A 19,310-nucleotide genomic window follows, 5' to 3' on the forward strand; every position below is an offset into this window, starting at 1 on the left:
AATTTTATACCTCCCTCCCATGACGTCTCTGGCCTGGGGTGGGGGAGGGAGGGACCAGCGCACGCAGCCTCTTTTGCTGCACGATGTTAATGTTTTAAACAGGCACAGGAAAAGCCGAGCCCATTTGAAAAATACTTTGCGAGTCCTCTCGTTCGACGTGGTAGCTGAACTTTTTTTCCTCTCTTGGAATCACTCCTGCTACACGTTGGCTGTTTTTCTGGAAAGTTACTCCGATGAGCCCCCTCCCTCCCTTTCCCCCAGCCCCGGCGCCCTCTCGCCAGCTGTCAGTCCGCGCCGTCCGCGGCCCGCGTCTACTCTCCCTCCTGGTCCCCCGGTCCCGGGGCCGCCCCCGGGCCAGGCCCGACCCGGGGCAGGGTCCGCAGAGGGCGCGGGACCCGGTAAGGGCGGCCATGCCAGCCTCGCGGAGGGGACTTCCGGCCTGCGAGCCGGGTCGGAGGGTCGGCGTCCGCTCCGCGGCGATCCTGGCCCGTTTCTTCATTGACAAGATCGGAGTCGGGAGGCGGGCAGAAGCCTGGAGACGCTCCACGGGCAGTGAAAAATGGTGGCGTTTTCCGGAAGATCGAGGGTGCCCTCTGGCGAAGCGAGGCCGCCAGTGAAGGAGCTCGGCTGGTCTGGAGCGGGAGAGACTCGGGGGCTGGGGGCTGCGGGGTGGGGGCTGGGGGGCGGGAGAAGGGGCTGCGGTAGAGAGCGAGAAAAACAAGACCCAGGCCCCGAGGAATCGCCTCCCTCCCGGCCCCACGTGCGCACGAGCGCACCTCTCCCTCCCCGACCGCTGCTCCGGAGCGGCTCTCGCAGAAATGTCATCCAGATGTTCAGCCTCCTTCCCGCCGAGGGCTCCGCAGGGAGCTGCGCCAGCGAGCGCGAAGTCAGCAGTTGGCCCGAGCCCATTTCCCAGATGGGTGAGGGGAAGTCGGCTCTGTGCTTTCGCTCCTCTTCTCGGCCCGAACCTCTAGGCCTTTTCCCACGAGCTGCCAAGGGAGGGTAGGGCACGTGGCTCCCCGCACCCCGCAACACGGGGCTTGCATCTGAACTGAACTTTCCTGAGAATGAGTGCCGCTCCCACCCCATCTCACTCCAGCCTTCCTGGACCCTTTCTGAGAGGTCTGGCTTCCAGGCCACTAACTGAAGGGGCTGTTCTCTGTGTCCCAGCACAGCGGTGGGTCACTTTACGGATGAGGAAACTGAGGCATAGAGTTTTTTTTTTTTTTAAGACCACACTGCTTGTGAGTGATGGAGGCGAAATTTTACACAGGCTATCTAGTTTGGATAGGCATTATTTTCATTTGCAAAACCAATGAGAAAACCTAGGGGTAGAAACTTTAAAAGTAACTTGCCCAAGGTCACATAGTTATTAGGTGTCAGCTGTTGGGATTTGGACCCAGGACATTGCCAGAGTCTGGACTTAATTACTATGCTATAGTGCCTCTGAAATTTGAGAAAAAGTTTAATGTTTACTATATACCAGGCACTATTCTAGGCTCTGTGAAGAATATCAGTGAACAAAACAAAACTCCTGCCCTCAGGGAGATTTTATTTTAGAGGCAGGGGTGGGGCAGTGGAGGAGGCAATAAACTAAATAAATATGTAAATGATGTAGTACGGTAAAAAGTGCTGGGCCAGGTGCAGTGGCTCACACCTGTAATCCCAGCATTTGGGGAGGCCCATGCGGGAGGATTGCTTGAGCTCAGGAATTCGAGACCAGCCCCAGCAACATGGCGAAACCCAGTCTCTACAAAAAATGGAAAAATTAGCCCGGCATGTTGGCGCAGGCATCTACTTGGGAGGCTGAGGCAGGAGAATCACTTGAGCCAGGGAGGCAGAGTTTACAGGGGGCCAAGATTGCACCACTGCACTCCAGCCTGGACGACAGAGCAAGACCGTGTCTCAAACAAACAAACAAATGTGGTGTGGCAGAAAATCAAGCAGGGAAGGAGGATGGGGTGTGCCTAGGTTGGGGGATGTTGCAGTTTCAAATAGGGTGATAAAGGAAGGCCTTTGAGCAGACAGTTGCAAGATAGGAAGGAAAATTATTAAAGTTATACTTTTTTGGACTCCACCTCTACCAAATCGGAGTCTCCAGAGATGGGGCCCTGGCATCTCTGTTTCTTTACAAACCTCACACGTGATTCAGGTGCTCAGCAAGGTCTGGAAGCTACTACTGCAGGGTACCTCTCTGCCCAGAGTGAGGACCATTTGCCTTCTGTTTTCAGCAAGTTGGGGAAGAAGTGGGGGTGAAGGTCTGGAAACTGACTATAAGGTGATGGTCATATGCTGTGAGCTTACAAGAAATGGAAAAATCCAAAGATTAATCCCTTCTTCCTCATCTGGTGCTGAAGAAGAAGGGAACAAGGGATTCATTGGAGCCTATATTTCATCTGTCTTGGATTTTTGGCAATGAATGTTTCTTCAGATTAAAATCTAACAAAGTATTCTCACTGAGAAGCAAGTTAACAAAGGATCTTAGAGATAATCTCTAAAGTAATTACAAGGGAGGAAATTGATACCGGAAAGGGCTCTGCTCTGGCTACATAGGTAGTTATCAGGAGAGCTAAGATGAGAACACAGCTCTTCTGATATCCAGGCCAGCGCTCTTGCTGTCACAGGCATGCTAACACACAGTCCTATCCAGTAACATGTGTGATTGAACTGAGTAATTTACTGGATATTTAAGAAATGCTTGCAATCAGGTTTCAGGGGTGCTACTTCCACTTCCAAATCCTTGCTTTTAACCTGTGGCCATCCAGGCCTTCCCCTCAACATAATACTGGAATGTTGTTTGCTTTCAAGGCTATCAGCCCATCTCCTATGGATCTCAGCCAGTGTCAGGGACCCGGCCAGTGATATTGACTTGGAGATTTCATATGAAGAGTCAATGAAGACACAACTTAAATGCCCCATTAGGCTGGGAATTTGTGGTACGTCTCCCTCTGCCAGCCTAGGAGAATGGCTGGCGCCCAGTAGTATGTGCTGGAGATAAATACTCCAGTAATGTCTGGTGTCAGAAGGGCATCTGGCTCTGCTGCTTGGCACTTAGGTGATTTTCCTCAAGCCCCTTCTTTGTACCTCAGTGTGCTTTATTGTTGTGTTAGAGATACTACTGCTACTCACTTTGTGGGATTATTGGGATTTAATGAGATATTGAATATTTGTACTTTTGAAAGTTATTACTACTCAGCTATTTGATGTGTTGATTCAGCCTCTCTGTAAACTTCTTGAAGGCAGAGATTATGTATATTGCAGTTTCCATAATTCATGGTAAACCATTTATTACACCTGACTCCCTGTTTTCTCATCTGTCAAATGGAAACAATACCACTTATCTTGCTTCCCACACAAGGTTGTTATGCCCCTCACGTTAAGCCAATAACTGTGACGCCCTTCTGTACCTTGCAAAGAGCTATACAAGTGGGAGGCATCAGTATAGCAGTAGTAGTGCTTTGCACTTAATATATTGATGTATTTAAACAGAGCTACAAATGCAGACAGTTCCTAACGACCAAATTATTTTACCGTCTCGCAGGAGCAGCGTTGGCGAGTTTTAATAACCAGAGGTTGCTTCCAGATGTCAAGCAAGGCAGATTTAAGAAAGATTCGGTAGTTTGGAGGATGGCACACAGAATCCAGGAACCATGCTGCGTACCCTTTAAAAATTGCGATGGAGGGGCGGGGCTGTTAGCAGGGACGCGGCTGGGCCAGTCGGTTTCCAGGAAGTGACGTCAGGCGGCCGCGGAGATGGAGGATTTGCTGGACTTGGACGAGGAGCTGCGCTACAGCTTGGCTACCTCCGTGAGGACCAATGCGGGGGCCTTGGGGGCCAGGATTTGGCGGGTGGGGAGGAGCGACCCCGCCGGCCCCGACTTCTCTGAGGCGACTCAGGGCGGCAGGCCTCGAGCCGCGCCGGGTGAGGCCCAGGAGGAGGCAGCCTCACCGCCCCGCCCCCGGGCCACTGTGGGCTCCGCCGCTGCTGGCCTGGGGTTTGCTTTCTTTAAAATCCTCAAAAAGTAGAAAATACCCTGTCCCCGCCGGCGTGTAGGACCGTGGGAAATTTCCGAGCCTTTCTCCGTTTTCTAGAGCCCCGAATGCGAACTTCCCCAGAATAGATCGATCACAGGGTGATGGGGGAGCCCCGGCCGGGGTCGCACTCGCTCCCATCCTAGAGTTTTTCCTTTGGGACACCTCATCCCAGAAGTTCCTGCAAAAGCCGCACTGTTTTATGCATGGAAGGGAGGCAGGCAGGGACGGCCTTTCTTCCCCATAATCCCCTTGGGGAGGTGGGAGTTACCTCAGTTACCTCAGTAGTTAAGGAAACCAAGACCGATTTGTAACGTGAGGGAGTGATTAGGTGCTCAGGCACTGAGGCCAGTTGGAGCATAGAGCTGTTGCCTGGGTTCAAAAAAACCTGAAAAACGATGTAACCTTTCCGAGCCTTGGTTTCCTTATGCCTAGAATGGAGGTGTTACAGTGAAAAGGAAATGGAACAATACATGGGAAGCGTGTAACTCAGTGCTTGGCATATGTTATCACGGAAGAGGTCAGAAGAGGTTAGCTACTGCTGCCTATGAGGCTGTGGTTTACCCAGCGTTATAGTTAGTAAATATTGGAACTAGATTCAAGACCCAAATTCAGTGTTTACCTTCCTCCTTTGTAACCCCCATCAGGCCTTTTTATTTTTAAAATTGGGTAGGATCGCACTTACTAAAAGATTGGGCCCAAGAGCAAGTCTTTAGTTTCTGCTGTGAAATCTCTAAGTGTTTGGAAGGTCACCAAGCCTGCTGATACGTGAATGTTTTTTAGTACCTGGGGATGTGAATGTAGTTATTCATTCATTCAACAAATATTTATTGAGCCCCTACTGTGTATCAGGCAGTGTCTTAGGTGCTGGAGATACAGCAATGAATAAAGCAAAGTTCCTGCCCTCATGTGATTATGTTGTAGTGGGAGAAGATGGGCAATAAATAGACTACATTTAACATACACAAAAATCAGGCAGTAAAGAAGTTTTTCTACCCTATGGATCTATACAGGGTCTTCAAAAAGTTTAAAACCTTGAAATACTTAAAAATTGTTAGAGAAACCACCTGTGAACAGCATTTAGTGACAAGATCATTGAATTTTTGTTTTAGCACAACCGCCATATGTAGGATGCTGTATTCAGATGCTCAATGCTATGACAAATGGAAAAGGGCAACCATGGTGAAGGGATGGAATTGTCTGCCTTGAGAAGAAAATAAGCTGCTTATTATCAGAAAGATTGTTTCCACCATCCCTGAAACCTAAATGACACTACAGTTTGAAGTGTCAACACTGCACAAGAGTTTTTATGAGCTCTTCTGTAACCCCTCTCAGTTTAGTGGGGCAGTCAGTCCTTAGAACATCTTAAAACAAGTTTCAGCAGGGTATAGTGGAAAGCACCCAGGAAACCCAGGATCTGAAATCAGAAGGCTTTGCTCCTAGGTTTATGTCACCCACTTCATCACCTTCCTAGGCCTCAGTTTCTTCCTTTGTAAAATGACATCAGTCTCAGTTTCTGTCCATTATTGTGAGAATCAAAGGAAGCCACATTAAATGAGATCTAAAAGTGCTTATATTAATGCTGTTTTTTTTTTAACAAAGTAAAGCAAAAGTATAACAATTTCAGCACCCAAGAGTCTGACTAAATAAAGTTTTGTTTATGTGTTGGGAAGCCTTGGAGGCAGAGTCTCCACCGGAGGGCCTTGGGAAAACCTGCAAATGGTTCATTTGATGGCCAAGAATTTTGAAGTGCTCTGATTTCCAAAGATAATGTCTCAAAATTCTTGTATTAGATTTCCCTTAATGTCTGTAAAGGCAAACCCAGTTACTGTATATATCAGAGCAAATGCTAACTGTTTTCCAGTTGCCATGGAATTTAGGAATTCTTTCCAAAAGCCTGTTTGATAATGATTTTCATGCCAAGCTGCAGATTTGAAATTAAGCCTTCCTAAAATCCTGCGTAGGAACATGGGAGCCTTTACCACCTTCTTCTCTGACCTGTGGCATGAGGTCTCTGCCCATTGTAGAGGAATTTGTAACTGCATTTCTTTGGGTAGAAAATAGAATTTTCTTTTGCCATCTCTATTAGCTGTTAAAAGAAAACCTTGTCCAGCCTGGGCAACACAGGGAGACCCCATATCTACAGGAAAAGAAAGTATCCAGATATGGTGGTGTGTACCTGTGGTCCCAGCTACTCAGGAGGGCAAGGTGGGAGGATCACTTGAGCCTAGGAGGTGGAGGCTGTGGTGAGCACTCCAGCCTGGGCAACAGAGTGAGACCCTGTCTTAATTTCCTATTTTCCTATCAAATAGAACTGACCTCAGGTGCTTTGTTTTAAGGGGTTTTAGAGGGTTTTCTAAAAACATGTCCAATAACTCAAATCCCATTCTCCACCACATCATCATAAATCCAGTCCTTGCTTACCTTTCCATGATTGTCATCTTTTGTTTTGTTTTGTTTTGAGATGGAGTCTCGCTGTGTCACCCAGGCTGGAGTGCGGTGGCACAATTTCGGCTCACTGCAACCTCCGCCTCCCAGGTTCAAGCGATTCTCCCGCCTCAGCCTCCCAAGTAGCTGGGAATACAGGTGCCTGCCACAACGCCAGGCTAATCTTTTGTGTTTTTAGTAGAGACGGGGTTTCACCATGTTAGCCAGGATGGTCTGGATCTCCTGACCTTGTGATCTGCCTGCCTCGGCCTACCAAAGTGCTGGGATTGCAGGTGTGAGCCATTGCGCCCGGCCAGATTGTCATCTCAGTAGTGGCCCAAATGATATTTCGGTCAGCAGTGCCTTCTCTCTCTCCTTGCAGAGGGCCAAGATGGGTCGCCGAGCTCAACAGGAGTCAGTGCAGGCCGAGAATCACCTCAATGGCAAGAATTCCTCTTTGACTCTGACTGGAGAGGTGGGTGCTAAAAAAAAAAAAAAAATCTGAAGAAATGCTGTTTAAGAGTTAGTGATTCCTTAATGACCAAGGATTTGGTATTCCATATTTCTTCTCTTGAATGCCAACCCTTTCTCCTGTCTTGATTTGGGAATTCCCTTCCTTGGCATTTGTCCTTGTAGCCGGAAATGAAAGAACTTTTTTTCCTTGATGCCAGACTAGTTTCTGTGCATTTCCTTATATTCTTAATGTAGAACTTTTTATGTTAGCTGAAGCAGGGGACTGGGAAGTTTCAAAATCTAGTAGAATTCCAGGTTTTTATTTCCGCTGAATAAATGCCAGTGAGGCAGACTGGTGACATAAGGTTGGATTACACAATTGGACATTGCTCTCGGTGGTGACCTGCGCTTTCTACAGTCTTCCGGCAGGAAGCAGATCATTTACTGGCCTTACTTTCCTGGAAACTTTTCCGAGTAGCCTGGAATTATGGGAAATGATCCAGCTTCTTTGTGGAGGGTGGGTAATTCCGATGAGCAATACTTTTTACTGCCAGGGCACTACTTTTGGCAGCTTACTCAGAGCCCCTTTTTACCTTCCTCTGTCCGTTTGAAAAAACTTGGCAAAAGTCAGCCTCAGGGTCATCCTCTGCCAGAAGTTAGCTCTTCTCTAACCTCTCCAGGCTGACTTAGCAGTTCTTCCTCTCATTTCCCATAGTATCTATCGTGAACATATGCCATTATATGTGAATTGTCTTTTTACATGTCTGTCTCCCCCACCGAACAGTGAGTTCCCAGACAGCAGGAAACCTGGCTTCTAGCTTGCTGGCCCATAGTAGGTTTGCAACAGATGAAGGGACCCATGCTGAGAAGCCTAATGGGTCAGGCAGGTGCATGAGCAAATGAACCGGGTACCTGACATGGACACACTTCACTTACATATCACATAGGTAGGAATATTCTTCATTTTCATAGGAAATGCATTCTCCACCACTTTCTTAAGCTCTCCACATGGCTTTGTCCATTTATCTTTCATTTTCTCCCTTTAGAAGTGTGGGTATGGAGAATCATTACTTTAAGGTAACATCTGTGCTGGCCTAGAAAAACTAGCAGCTGACCCCTTGGCATCATTGCCTGGAAGAAACTAGGGGAGCGAGTTAGGGCAGGGGGACTGGGAACTGGAGGCCACATGCCCCCTCTAAAGGGACAACCACTACTTAGCCAAAGCTGGTTGATGCTGTCGAGAATACAGGCCCAGTATTGCCAGATATGATTCTTCAAGAGATGCTGGCAGTCTAAAATTTTATGTGAAAGCAACACATTTTTAGAGGTTAGCAACTGATTAAGAAAACCTAATCACCATATGGACTGGATATTAAATCATCATATGGGCTGGATTTGGTCCAAGGATTGTCGGTTTGTAACTGCGGCCATGGCACCTCCATTATGATACTTACTACATTGTATTCTAATTGTTTACATGTCTGGTTCGCTCATAAGATATGAGCATCTGGAAGGCAGAGGTTGTGTCTTATCATCGTACCCTATTATCTGTCACAGTGCCTGGCAGAATAGGCCTGCAATTGTTATTGCACAGGATGAGGTGGGGTCAAGTACATAGTGTGTGATGTACTTACACATTAGAAGCTATGTAGAAGTGTTATGGGGCCTGGGGCAGGGAGGTTGGGAGGTGCGGATAGTAGAGCATTGGAGGCATAGTTAGGAGAGGTGATATAAAGTAGGAATTTGGTGAAAGAAGATATACCAGACCCAACCCTGGATCTCAGGGAGCTTGAACTGCAGTGTTGTATGTATTTAAAGAGAAAATGCAGAAGCAAATGACTGAGCTGATGGAAGCCAATTCTTGGCCTCTGGCACTTTACACTGTTCCACATGGGTCCAGGAGGATTAATTCCAACACCAGATCATTCATTCATTTACTCAACAACTATTTATTGAAGCACACAGTAAGTGCCAGGCACCATTTTGCAGGGTTGGCATATTTCAGTGAACAAAAGAGACAAGATCTCTTGCCATAATGGAATTTACATTCTCGTGATCACTGGCAACCAGGAAGACTAATTAAAAGTCTACTTAAGGCTAGGCACAGTGGCTGATGCTTGTAACCCCTGTAACCCCAGCACTTTGGGAAGCCAAGGCAGGAGGATTGTTTGAACCTAGGAGTTCAAGACCAGCCTGGGCAACATAGTGAGACCTTGTCTTTGCAAAAAATTTAAAAATTAGCTAGGTGTGGGTGGCATGTGCTTATAGCCCCAGCTACTTGGGAGGCTGAGGCAGGAAAATTGCTTGAACCCGGGAGGCAGAGGTTGCAGTGAGCTGAGATCTTGCCATTGCACTACAGCCTGGGCAACAAGAGTGATATATATATATAAATATATAATTAATAAGAGTATATATTTTTTATATATATATTAACAAGACTGTGTGTGTGTATATGTGTGTGTGTGTGTATATATATATTTTAAAGTCTACTTAATTATGAAGGATGTTATAGCCACCTATGGTAGTTAGGTGAATGAGCCTGTGATGACCTGATTAGGCCTTAAAGCCTTATATGACCCCCATACCAAATCAGCTCCTGGGCTGGGGTCAGTGGGCCCTGCTTGCCTACCATCCACTTCCCCTTGGCTCCCATGTGAGAATCATTGCTGTGAGAATATAACTCCATAGTCACAGAGTGTGATGAACCCTTTCAGGGTTTCGGCCATTCAGTAATACCTACTTATTTCGAGGTTTACCTTTTTTTAACTCTGTGCATTACCATTTTTCTGGGAGAACATGATGAAAAGTCATTGTGCTGTTCACCCAACTGTTGCCTCTGAAAGCAAGATGCCAGTTAGGATTCCAGGATCCCTTTCTCCCTGGGCTAATTGAGGTTTAAACAGTGTGGGCAGCCTCCCACAGGGCCAGATGCTCACTGTGCTGTGTGGGACTTTTTGGCTGTTTCTTTCTAAAATTAGATCCCAAGACTTGTGTGTGTGCCCATTTACATTCCAATTCTATTACTTGATGTATTTATTTTTGTCCTCTTGCTGACTATATTCTAGGATGAAGATATCCATGCAAACGTAAATATGGTACCTGGGAGCTGTCAGACATGCTGGAGTTACTTTAGACTTAAGTGGAAATTAGTTCAAACACATGGTTATTTTAAAGCGAGGTAGTGGAGTTGGGAGCTCTGGTGAAGGAAGCAGAAAGAACACAGGGCTTCGCACCAGAGGACTGGGTGCTAATTGCCTGGATTGTAGAGTAAGTCCACCAATCTCTCTAATTCTCCATTTCATTATCTGTCAAATAACGATAGTAATACCACCAGGTTGATATGGGGGCAAATGAGATACGCATTGAGAAGCTTTTTAATAAACTGAAAAGCACTGTGTAAGCATTCATTCAATAAATTAGTGAATAAAGGCATATTGGTATAGCACTTTGCTGCTTTTATTAAAGGGCACAGAAGAAAGAGCATGTCAGCCAGAGTCTCTTAGAACTGATGTGGAAGTCTGTTCACAGGCTGCTACTCATTTATCCATAGGTTGGCTAGTAGTTATCCAGAGCAGAGGGTTTTTTTGTTTGTTTTTGTTTTGAGGCAAGGTCTTGCTCTGTCTCCCAGGCTGGAATGCAGTGGCATGGTCATGGCTCACTGCAGCCTTGAACTCCCGGGCTCAAGCGATCCTCCAGTCACAGTCTCCTGAGTAGCTGGGACCACAGGCATGCACCACCACACCTGGCTGATTTTTTTTTGTAGAGACGAAGTCTTGTTATGTTGCCCAGGCTGGTCTCAAACTCCTGGCCTCAATCGATCCTCCTGCCTTGGCTTCCCAAAGTGCTGGGATTACAGGTGTGAGCCACCACACCCAGCCTGGAGAAAAGTTTTTTTGCTTTCTAGTTGCAGCAGGCATTTCTTAAGAGTCTGTAAAAGCATAGGCCTAGGAGTCGTACCAGCCTGGGCTGAAATCCCGGCCCTGTCATACATTAGCTTCTATGATACTGAGTTAATCTTGCTAAGCCTCATTTTCCTGTTGGTGAAACAGGGATAATAATATTCCATACTTCATAGGATGGTTGGAAAGAAAAAGTGATATAACCCTTAACTCAGTCTGACACACAAATGCTCAGTATGTTGCCAACCATTATTATTTCTCTAGAAGTTGGGCATTCTTTTTATTCCACCTTAACCTTCTCTACTGAGGTTGAAAGCTGGTGGCCTTCAGGCTGAATTTGACCTATAGTCATGTTTTATTTGATCCATACAGGGTTAAGAATTTTTAAATTTAGTTCACATTTATAAATTAGGAAACGTAATATGGAAATTCAGATTTGGGGCTTCTCTTTAAAATCGGAAGCCCTGGCACAGTGAGAATGCTGGGTTGACATTCCCACACATGGCGGCAATTGGCTGGAGCTGCAGGTGCTGATAGCTTACATGCATCCATCCCTCTCCAGTTAACTGCTTAGTACTTTGATACACCTGGTCAGATTTACTCACATTTGATCTGCCTGGTTCCCATTTCCGTCTGAATTTAAAACTCCTGTCTTTTAGGATGGATTGATTTTTCAAGTGGCCTCCTCTCTCTATCAGTATTGAATTTGGCTGCCTACAACAGAAACAACTCCAGTACTTGAATCAAACAGGAGCAATTTTTCTTTCACATAGCAAAGGGTCCAGTGGAGGGCAGAGCAGAGTGGGTGCAGTCACTGGAGCATGTCCTGCATTACTCTAGCTCCTTCCAGCTTCCTGCTCTGCTATCTGGAGCTTGTGACTTTTGTTCTCATGGTTGCAAGATGGCTGGTCATTCTCCTGGGATCAGATAATGCATTCTAGGTGGGAAGAGAGGGAGTCGTTGAAGAGTTCAAGGTGCATGCCAGTAAGAAGGGTGTACCCCTTCTTATCAGGAAAACAGTAGCCAGAGACCTCACTAAGGAGAGCTCTAGTTGCATTTCATTGGTCAGAACTGGATCTTATAGCCACATTCTCAGTTTCAGGGGAGTTTTTAATGGGCACATTACCACACCACAGCATCAGGGTTTCTTGGTAAGGGAGGTGAGGAGAATGGCTCTTGAGTAGGCAGTTCAAAAATGACATGTCAATTTAAAACAAATAGAAATTATAGAAAGGCCTTTTTTTTTTTGTAGCCCTGGGTATGAAAAATTTATTTTAGCTTAAAAAAATTTACATTCTTCTCCAGTTTTTATTTTGGAGTTGAGTGAAAAAAAATTGTATGCCCTAAGTTCCAGGATATCTGATTGAGTGGCCTGTGTGAACCCTCTTCTTGATCTTTTCCTTCTGATTGTCTCCATAACCACTTAGGACGTGGTGCCAGTAGGATGCCTGTGGTTCTGTCCAGGTAATTAAACTCTTCTTCCTGCTCTGAGAGAAGAGGAAAAGTCTTTTTATTTGCTTGGTCATTGGATACATTTCAAATCACTTAACTGTCTAATTTTAAAATTTACCAGAAAGATGAACTCTTTGTGTAATTTTACTAGTTTGGAATAGATTGGAGTTGTGTCTACTTTTTTAGGGTTGTTGTGAAGATCAAATGAGGTAATGCATGTAAAGTACTTAGCACGGTATCTGGCACACAGAAACCCAAGGAGAAATGGGAAATACTAAGAAAGCTTATGACTACATTTTTTGGGCGGGGATGTGTTGCACCTGTTGCAAATCAGGCTTGGATCACTAGAAGCATGGTTCAGCTAGCAGTTCAGGTTGGAATTATAGGTATTGAGGATTTTGCTGGAAGAGAGTTCTATGATGAGTGTCTACATGTCTGTGATGTATAGCTTTCTCTAGGGAGGATGGGTCTGAGAGTTAAACCAGATTTCTCTGCCTGAGCCTTGACCTTCTATGGATTCAAATGATTGTGCCCTCACAGAACTCTTTTAAGGACAGACCCAGATGCTTTCTACCGAAAAGTTACCTTCTACTGAGTTTGTGCAAAAGTAATCTTTGGCAAAACCTCTCCAGGGCTAGCTCATCTTTTGGATGAGCATTTCTTGCTGGGATCTAGACCTCTTTTTGGCTTAGCTTTTATTTTGCAGATTGTCCTTTTAATAATCATCATCATAGCTTACATTGGAACAGTTGCTAGCTATCTGTTCACTACATGCAGTGTCCTAGTTGAGCCTTATGGTAGCTCTTGAAGTAGGTACTCTTATCATCATGTTGTACATGTGAGGACATGGAGACTTTGAGAGTCTGGGTAACTTGTCAGAAGCATTCAGCTAATCTGTGACTCTAGTTGAGTCTTTCTGACTCAAGTGCCTAACCTCTCCTACCTGCTAGATGGGAAGAAACACAGACCTCCCAGTAGAGAAGAGGATTTTGGAGAGGGCGGAGAGACTTAGGGTCATTCCCTTGGGGTCCTTTTGGAACGGGAGTAAGTTCTCACTTGATCACCCTTATTCGTTCAGTGGTCTAGAGAAGTGTTGGAGTCACAGCTGTTCCCTTTCTCTCCCCCCATCCCCTTGGTGTTCCTCCGAGGACGCAGAACTGAAAGTTAGCCAGATTTCCTCGCAGGAATCTGAGAAATGCTGCTGGGCTCATGTTCCCAAATTAGGCCAATTTCCTCATCCCCCAGCAGCCTCACTCGGCCGGAGCTCCCTTGGCACTTTGCATTACGTCTCTCACCCTCCGCCTGTCCCCTTACTGGTCTGCCAGCCAGGCAGTTATTTTCAGCCCAATAGGGTTATCTGCTGACCCTTTTTGGTGACATTTTTCTTCTTTCTCACAAAAATAACTCTCCTGATTGGTCACATTTTCCAGCGTTTTTCATAGCCGCTCTCCAATCGGCTGGATTGAATGATGCTTCTGATAACGTTGCCGAAGAGGGATGCAGGGAATTTGATGTGGAGTTGTTCATAAGGAATGTGTTTTCCACACTTCATATTTATGTCATGCTTGGCATGCTTTGGTTTTGAACTCTCCCTTGGGGTGTGCAGATGTGCATCGCTGACCCATCCCTGGGGCCGGCCGCTGTGTGGGAGGGAATGTCATCTCAGGGTAGAGCCGGCAATTGGAAATCAGCGTCTTGAGATCCTCCGCCAGCACTGGCTCTGGCTTTGTCAAAGGCTCTTCAAGTGCCCCAGGAAAACATGCTTTCTTGCTGGCTTCTGTGAGACCCAGAGTGCAAGTTGGTGCTCAAAGAGCACTTTAAGATTCTCCTCCTCACCTATGGGGAGGGTTAAGTGAGAAATATGTGTCAAGAGCTTAGCCCAGTGCACTGTAAGTCCTCTCTTGTTGTCATTTTCTGTGTAATCTGAGAAGTAGAAAAGACGATCGTTTTGTCTTTAATCCCAGCTCTGCCAGTTGCTAGGTGTATATCCCGGGTGTGTTACTTAACTACTCTAAGCCAGTTTCCTCATCTGTTGATTGGAGATGATAGTAGTATCTATCTCATTGGGTTGTTGGAGGGTTAAATAAAATATATAAAGCTCTTAGAGCAGCGCCCAACACCTGCTAACTATTATTGTCCTTATCTGTATCACACGAGAATTGGAATGTATTATCAATTTATCCTAAATATCAATTCTGTCCAAGATACAGAGATATTCATATTTCATAGACTAACAACTGGCCCTTATGGCAAAGAAACATTTGAGTGAGGAATCAGTAAGAATTCTTTGTGCCACTTGAGACCCATTTTATTTGTCTCTTGTAGTAGCATTTCTGCCTATGCCATTGGCCAGTTGTTTGCCAACACTTTTCCATCAACAAAATGCAACTCTCAGTCTGAAGGTTGACAGTCTTTCCAAAGAATAATCCTTAATTGCCGACTTATATCATTTTGTTGTTCTGGGGGCAGATGAGTAGAAAATGAAGAGGGCAGGAGTGACCTTGGTGACCTCAGTTATCTTGGAAAAAAGGAAATATTCATTCATTTATGAAACTTGATTGGGAGCTTTCTGTGTGCCAGGTATTGTGCTTTGAACTTGGAATACAATGATTAACCAGACATGCTCCCTGCCTTCTAGAACTTTGACTTAGGGGCTTGCAGAGAAGTGTCAGGCGGAGGTGGTTACAGAAGATATGAGAGTAAACACGTTGAGCCCATTTTATTCTCAGGGATGTCCAAAAAGGTGGTCCAGGAAGAAATCAGGTTTGAGCTGAGAGACTTGAAGGATGAGTAGAAATTAGCCAAGAGAAGAGGGGGAAGAATATTCCAGATAGAGGGAAGAGTGTGAGCCAAGTTCTGGAGACAAGAGAGAGAGCATGGCATGGTGGATTTGTTAGTGGAGCAGTTGACCATACAGGTGATAGAGGGGTGGTCGTAGGTGACTTTGTATTTGAAACCAGCCCCTTTTGCCTTCCTTGATAAATGGACCAAGTGTTTGAAAACCAACCCCTTTGCCTTTTCACAAATGACCCATATGAGGTCAACATTTCTAATATGACACTGAAATAATTGGTAATGTTATGAGAGCTAAACAGTGAGCTTTCAGTATTTTTAGCCTTGTCTTTTATTGCTGCATCTTCAGTGCAACCACTGTACCTTCCTCTATGCATTTGTGTTTGCTGGTCAAGAAAAATCTCCGAGGTGTGCTCGAGGATTTCAGATTCTATTGCAATGTTGGGATTTGGTTTGACTCCTTTTTGGAGTAAATAGACCACTGGCTGTGTTCAGAAGTATGTGAAACTTTTCATGGGAATGATACCTTTGTTGTAATGAGAACTGACTTCTATTTAGGCAAAGTGCCCAGAGCAGAGACTTGTCAGGATCTACGGCTGTGAATAGAATTCTATTAGAAAATAAAAGTGTTTGTTTGGGGGTGGGGGTTGGGGGGAATTAGAGAAATGATTTGAGCCACTATCATCCCACCTGGGCTTCAGTAGTTGCCTCATAACTGGTCCCTCCTCTTATATTCCCACTGTCCCGCAGTTTAGCTCGAGTGGTCTCTTGTAAAAATGTGTATCAGTCATTTCACAGTCAGACCCTTTAATGGATACTCATTGCACTTAAGATAAAAAACAAAAAAACAAAAAAACCCAAAGCCTTAACTTAGTCCTGTGTCATCTGGGTCTTCTCTGCATGGCCAGCCTCATTTCACACCTGTCAGCTATTGTAGTTGATTTAAGTGCGGTCCCTTTATTATATGCGTTCGTTTCTTTTTTCACATTTTCCTTATCACTTCAATCACAGTTTGTAATCATATGTTTGTGTCCTTATTTAGTTTCATCTCTCTGACCAATTGCAAGCTGCAGAAATGGCTGTTCTCCTCCCTGGAGACTGGTACTTTGTAGGTCCTCAGTAAGTGCTGGTTAAATGAATCCTCAGGTGTGAAGAGTGGGGGATGATGTATTCAACCTGCAGGAAATGCCCAAGAGGCGTTGATGTGTTAGACTTGTGTATAGCAGGCTGTGGGCTGGAGCTGGAGATTTGGAAGTTCTTAGCATTGAGGTGCTAAATGGAAGCCCAACACTCTAAGAGAGGGTTTTAGAGTAAGAGGAGAGGGCTTCTGACGGAAGTGGAGCAACAGACAGAAGCTGAGGACCACTCATGTTTAGGAAACACACAGCCAAAAAATAGCTTACCAGAAGAAATTGAGGAGTGGTGGCCAGAGAGGAGAGGAGAAACCAAGCACCTATGGTGTCCAGAAGCCAAGATAAGTGAGAGTGTCATAATGGACTGAGGGGTCAGCAGTGTTTGATGCTGCCGAGAGGGTCCAGGAAGGGAAGGCCTGAGCAGGTCCTATTGGATTTAGCAATAGGGGTCCCTGCAATTTCAGGGAGCAGTCAGAGAGGGGGCCATGTGTGCCTGGCACAGTACACACTGAGTGAGGTCTCAGTAAATCCTTGTTGAAAGAATTCAGTGACTAGGCTATGACATGTACTCAGGGGCTCGAGCAATCCTCCCCCTCAGCCTGCCGAGTAGCTGGAACTATAGGCATGCACCACCATGCCAAGCTAATTTATTTTTATTTTTTGTAGACACAAGGTCATGCTATGTTGCTCAGGATGATCTTGAACTCCTGGCTTCAAGCAGTCCTCCCACCTTGGCCTCCCAAAGCTCTAGGATTATAGGCGTGAGCTACTATGCCTGGTTCCAACATCTCTTTCTCTTTATTTTTCCTCTCTCTTATTGAGCTTCCTCTGTTTTGTCTCTACTATTTCTCTTTTTCCTGAATCTCTTTTTGTCCTCTTAACCAGCGATAACGAAGAGCTCCAACCTCCATACTACATTTTGCTTTGCCTATTCATTCATTTACATATATATATTCATATATATATTCATATATATTCATATATATATTCATATATATTCATATATATATTCATATATATTCATATATATTCATATATATATTCATATATATTCATATATATTCATATATACATATATATTCATATATATTCATATATACATATATATTCATATATATACATATATACATATATATTCGTATATATACATATATACATATATATTCGTATATATACATATATTTACATATATACATATATTCATATATATACATATATTCATATATATTCATATATATTCATATATACATATATTCATATATATTCATATATATTCATATATATATTCATATATACGTTCATATATACGTTCATATATACGTTCATATATATTCATATATACGTTCATATATATGTTCATATATACGTTCATATATATGTTCATATATACGTGTTCATATATATGTTCATATATACGTGTTCATATATATGTTCATATATACGTTCATATATATGTTCATATATGCGTTCATATATATGTTCATATATGCGTTCATATATATGTTCATATATGCGTTCATAGATATATGTTCATATATGCGTTCATAGATATATGTTCATATATGCGTTCATAGATATATGTTCATATATGCGTTCATAGATATATGTTCATATATGCGTTCATATATATGTTCATATATGCGTTCATATATATATGTTCATATATGCGTTCATATATATAGTTCATATATGCGTTCATATATAGTTCATATATGCGTTCATATATATAGTTCATATATGCGTTCATATATATATGTTCATATATGCGTTCATATATATGTTCATATATGCGTTCATATATGCGTTCCTATATATATGTTCATATATGCGTTCCTATATATATGTTCATATATGCGTTCCTATATATATGTTCATATATGCGTTCATATATATGTTCATATATGCGTTCATATATATGTTCATATATGCGTTCATATATATATGTTCATATATGCGTTCATATATATGTTCATATATGCGTTCATATATATATGTTCATATATACGTTCATATATATATGTTCATATATACGTGTTCATATATATGTTCATATATACGTGTTCATATATATGTTCATATATACGTGTTCATATATATGTTCATATATACGTGTTCATATATATGTTCATATATACGTGTTCATATATATGTTCATATATACGTGTTCATATATATATGTTCATATATACGTGTTCATATATATAGTTCATATATGTGTTCATTTCATATATATTCATATATATTCATATATATTCATATATATTCATATATATTCATATATATATTCATATATTTTTAATTTTTTGTAGAGATACAATCTCACTGTGTTGCCCAGGCTGGTCTCAAACTCCTGGCCTTAAATGATCCTCCTACCTCGGGCTCCCAAAGTGTTGGGATTACAGGCATGAGCCATCACACTTGGTGCATTTATATATATTTTTATATACATATTTATAAGTAGAATTTTATTCATTCATTCACTTATTTATCCTACATTTAATATACACTTTCTGATACAAAATGAACAAGAAAACTTCATATTCTAATTGGGAAACCACACACCTAGACCAAAAATTATAATTATGAAGTAGTATCTGAGGTCAGGAACCCAGAAGGATCACCTCACCCTGCCTAGGAGTTAGGGAAGGCTTTCTAAAAGAGGCAGTTCTTGAAGTGGGTTGACATGAACGAGTAGGAATTTGCTAATGAGCAAGGAGGGCAAAAAGCCATTTCTGGCGGCCTGCAAAGCCTGTTCTAAGACATGCCATTGCACAGGGGCTGGGGGTTTTTAGGGCATGGTAAAACCGTTTAATGTATTGGGAACATAGGCCTGGCATTCCAAATGGAGAAATAAGAGTTTGTTTTCTATGTTGTAGGGAGCCCACAAAGATTTTAAAGCAAAGAATGACGTTACCGACTTTGTTTTCTAGGAAGATGAATCTGGCAGCTACACTGGAGGATAGAGTGGGAGAGCTTGTTGGCAGGGAGATCGCTGGGAGGCGGTTGGAGCAGTCCTTCTGAGAGGTGATGAAGGCATCAACCAAGGCAGCATTCCCAAACTTCAGGCATTTCCCCATCATTTTAACAGTTTTATATTTTTACAGTTACAATACATACCACT

General features: G+C 43.6%; 1 protein-coding gene across 3 annotated transcripts in view; it reads left to right on the forward strand.

The window, feature by feature from the left end:
- Positions 1-502: 502 nt before the first annotated feature.
- IFT43 (intraflagellar transport 43) overlaps positions 503-19,310 on the forward strand; it is a 102,469-nt gene continuing 83,661 nt past the window's right edge. The window contains exons 1-4 of one of the 3 annotated variants that reach the window (XM_054448056.2): positions 503-630; positions 2,809-2,936; positions 3,542-3,807; positions 6,842-6,934. In XM_054448056.2, the coding sequence (XP_054304031.1) occupies positions 3,754-3,807; positions 6,842-6,934 (147 nt within the window). In that variant the 5' untranslated portion in view covers positions 503-630; positions 2,809-2,936; positions 3,542-3,753. Of the gene's footprint in view, positions 631-2,808; positions 2,937-3,541; positions 3,923-6,841; positions 6,935-19,310 lie in introns of those variants that run through there. The other 2 variants (XM_063651925.1, XM_063651924.1) reach the window with 2 other exon arrangements.

This window comes from Pongo pygmaeus, chromosome 15 (assembly GCF_028885625.2).
Source record: "Pongo pygmaeus isolate AG05252 chromosome 15, NHGRI_mPonPyg2-v2.0_pri, whole genome shotgun sequence".
Classification (NCBI taxonomy): Eukaryota; Metazoa; Chordata; class Mammalia; order Primates; family Hominidae; genus Pongo; species Pongo pygmaeus.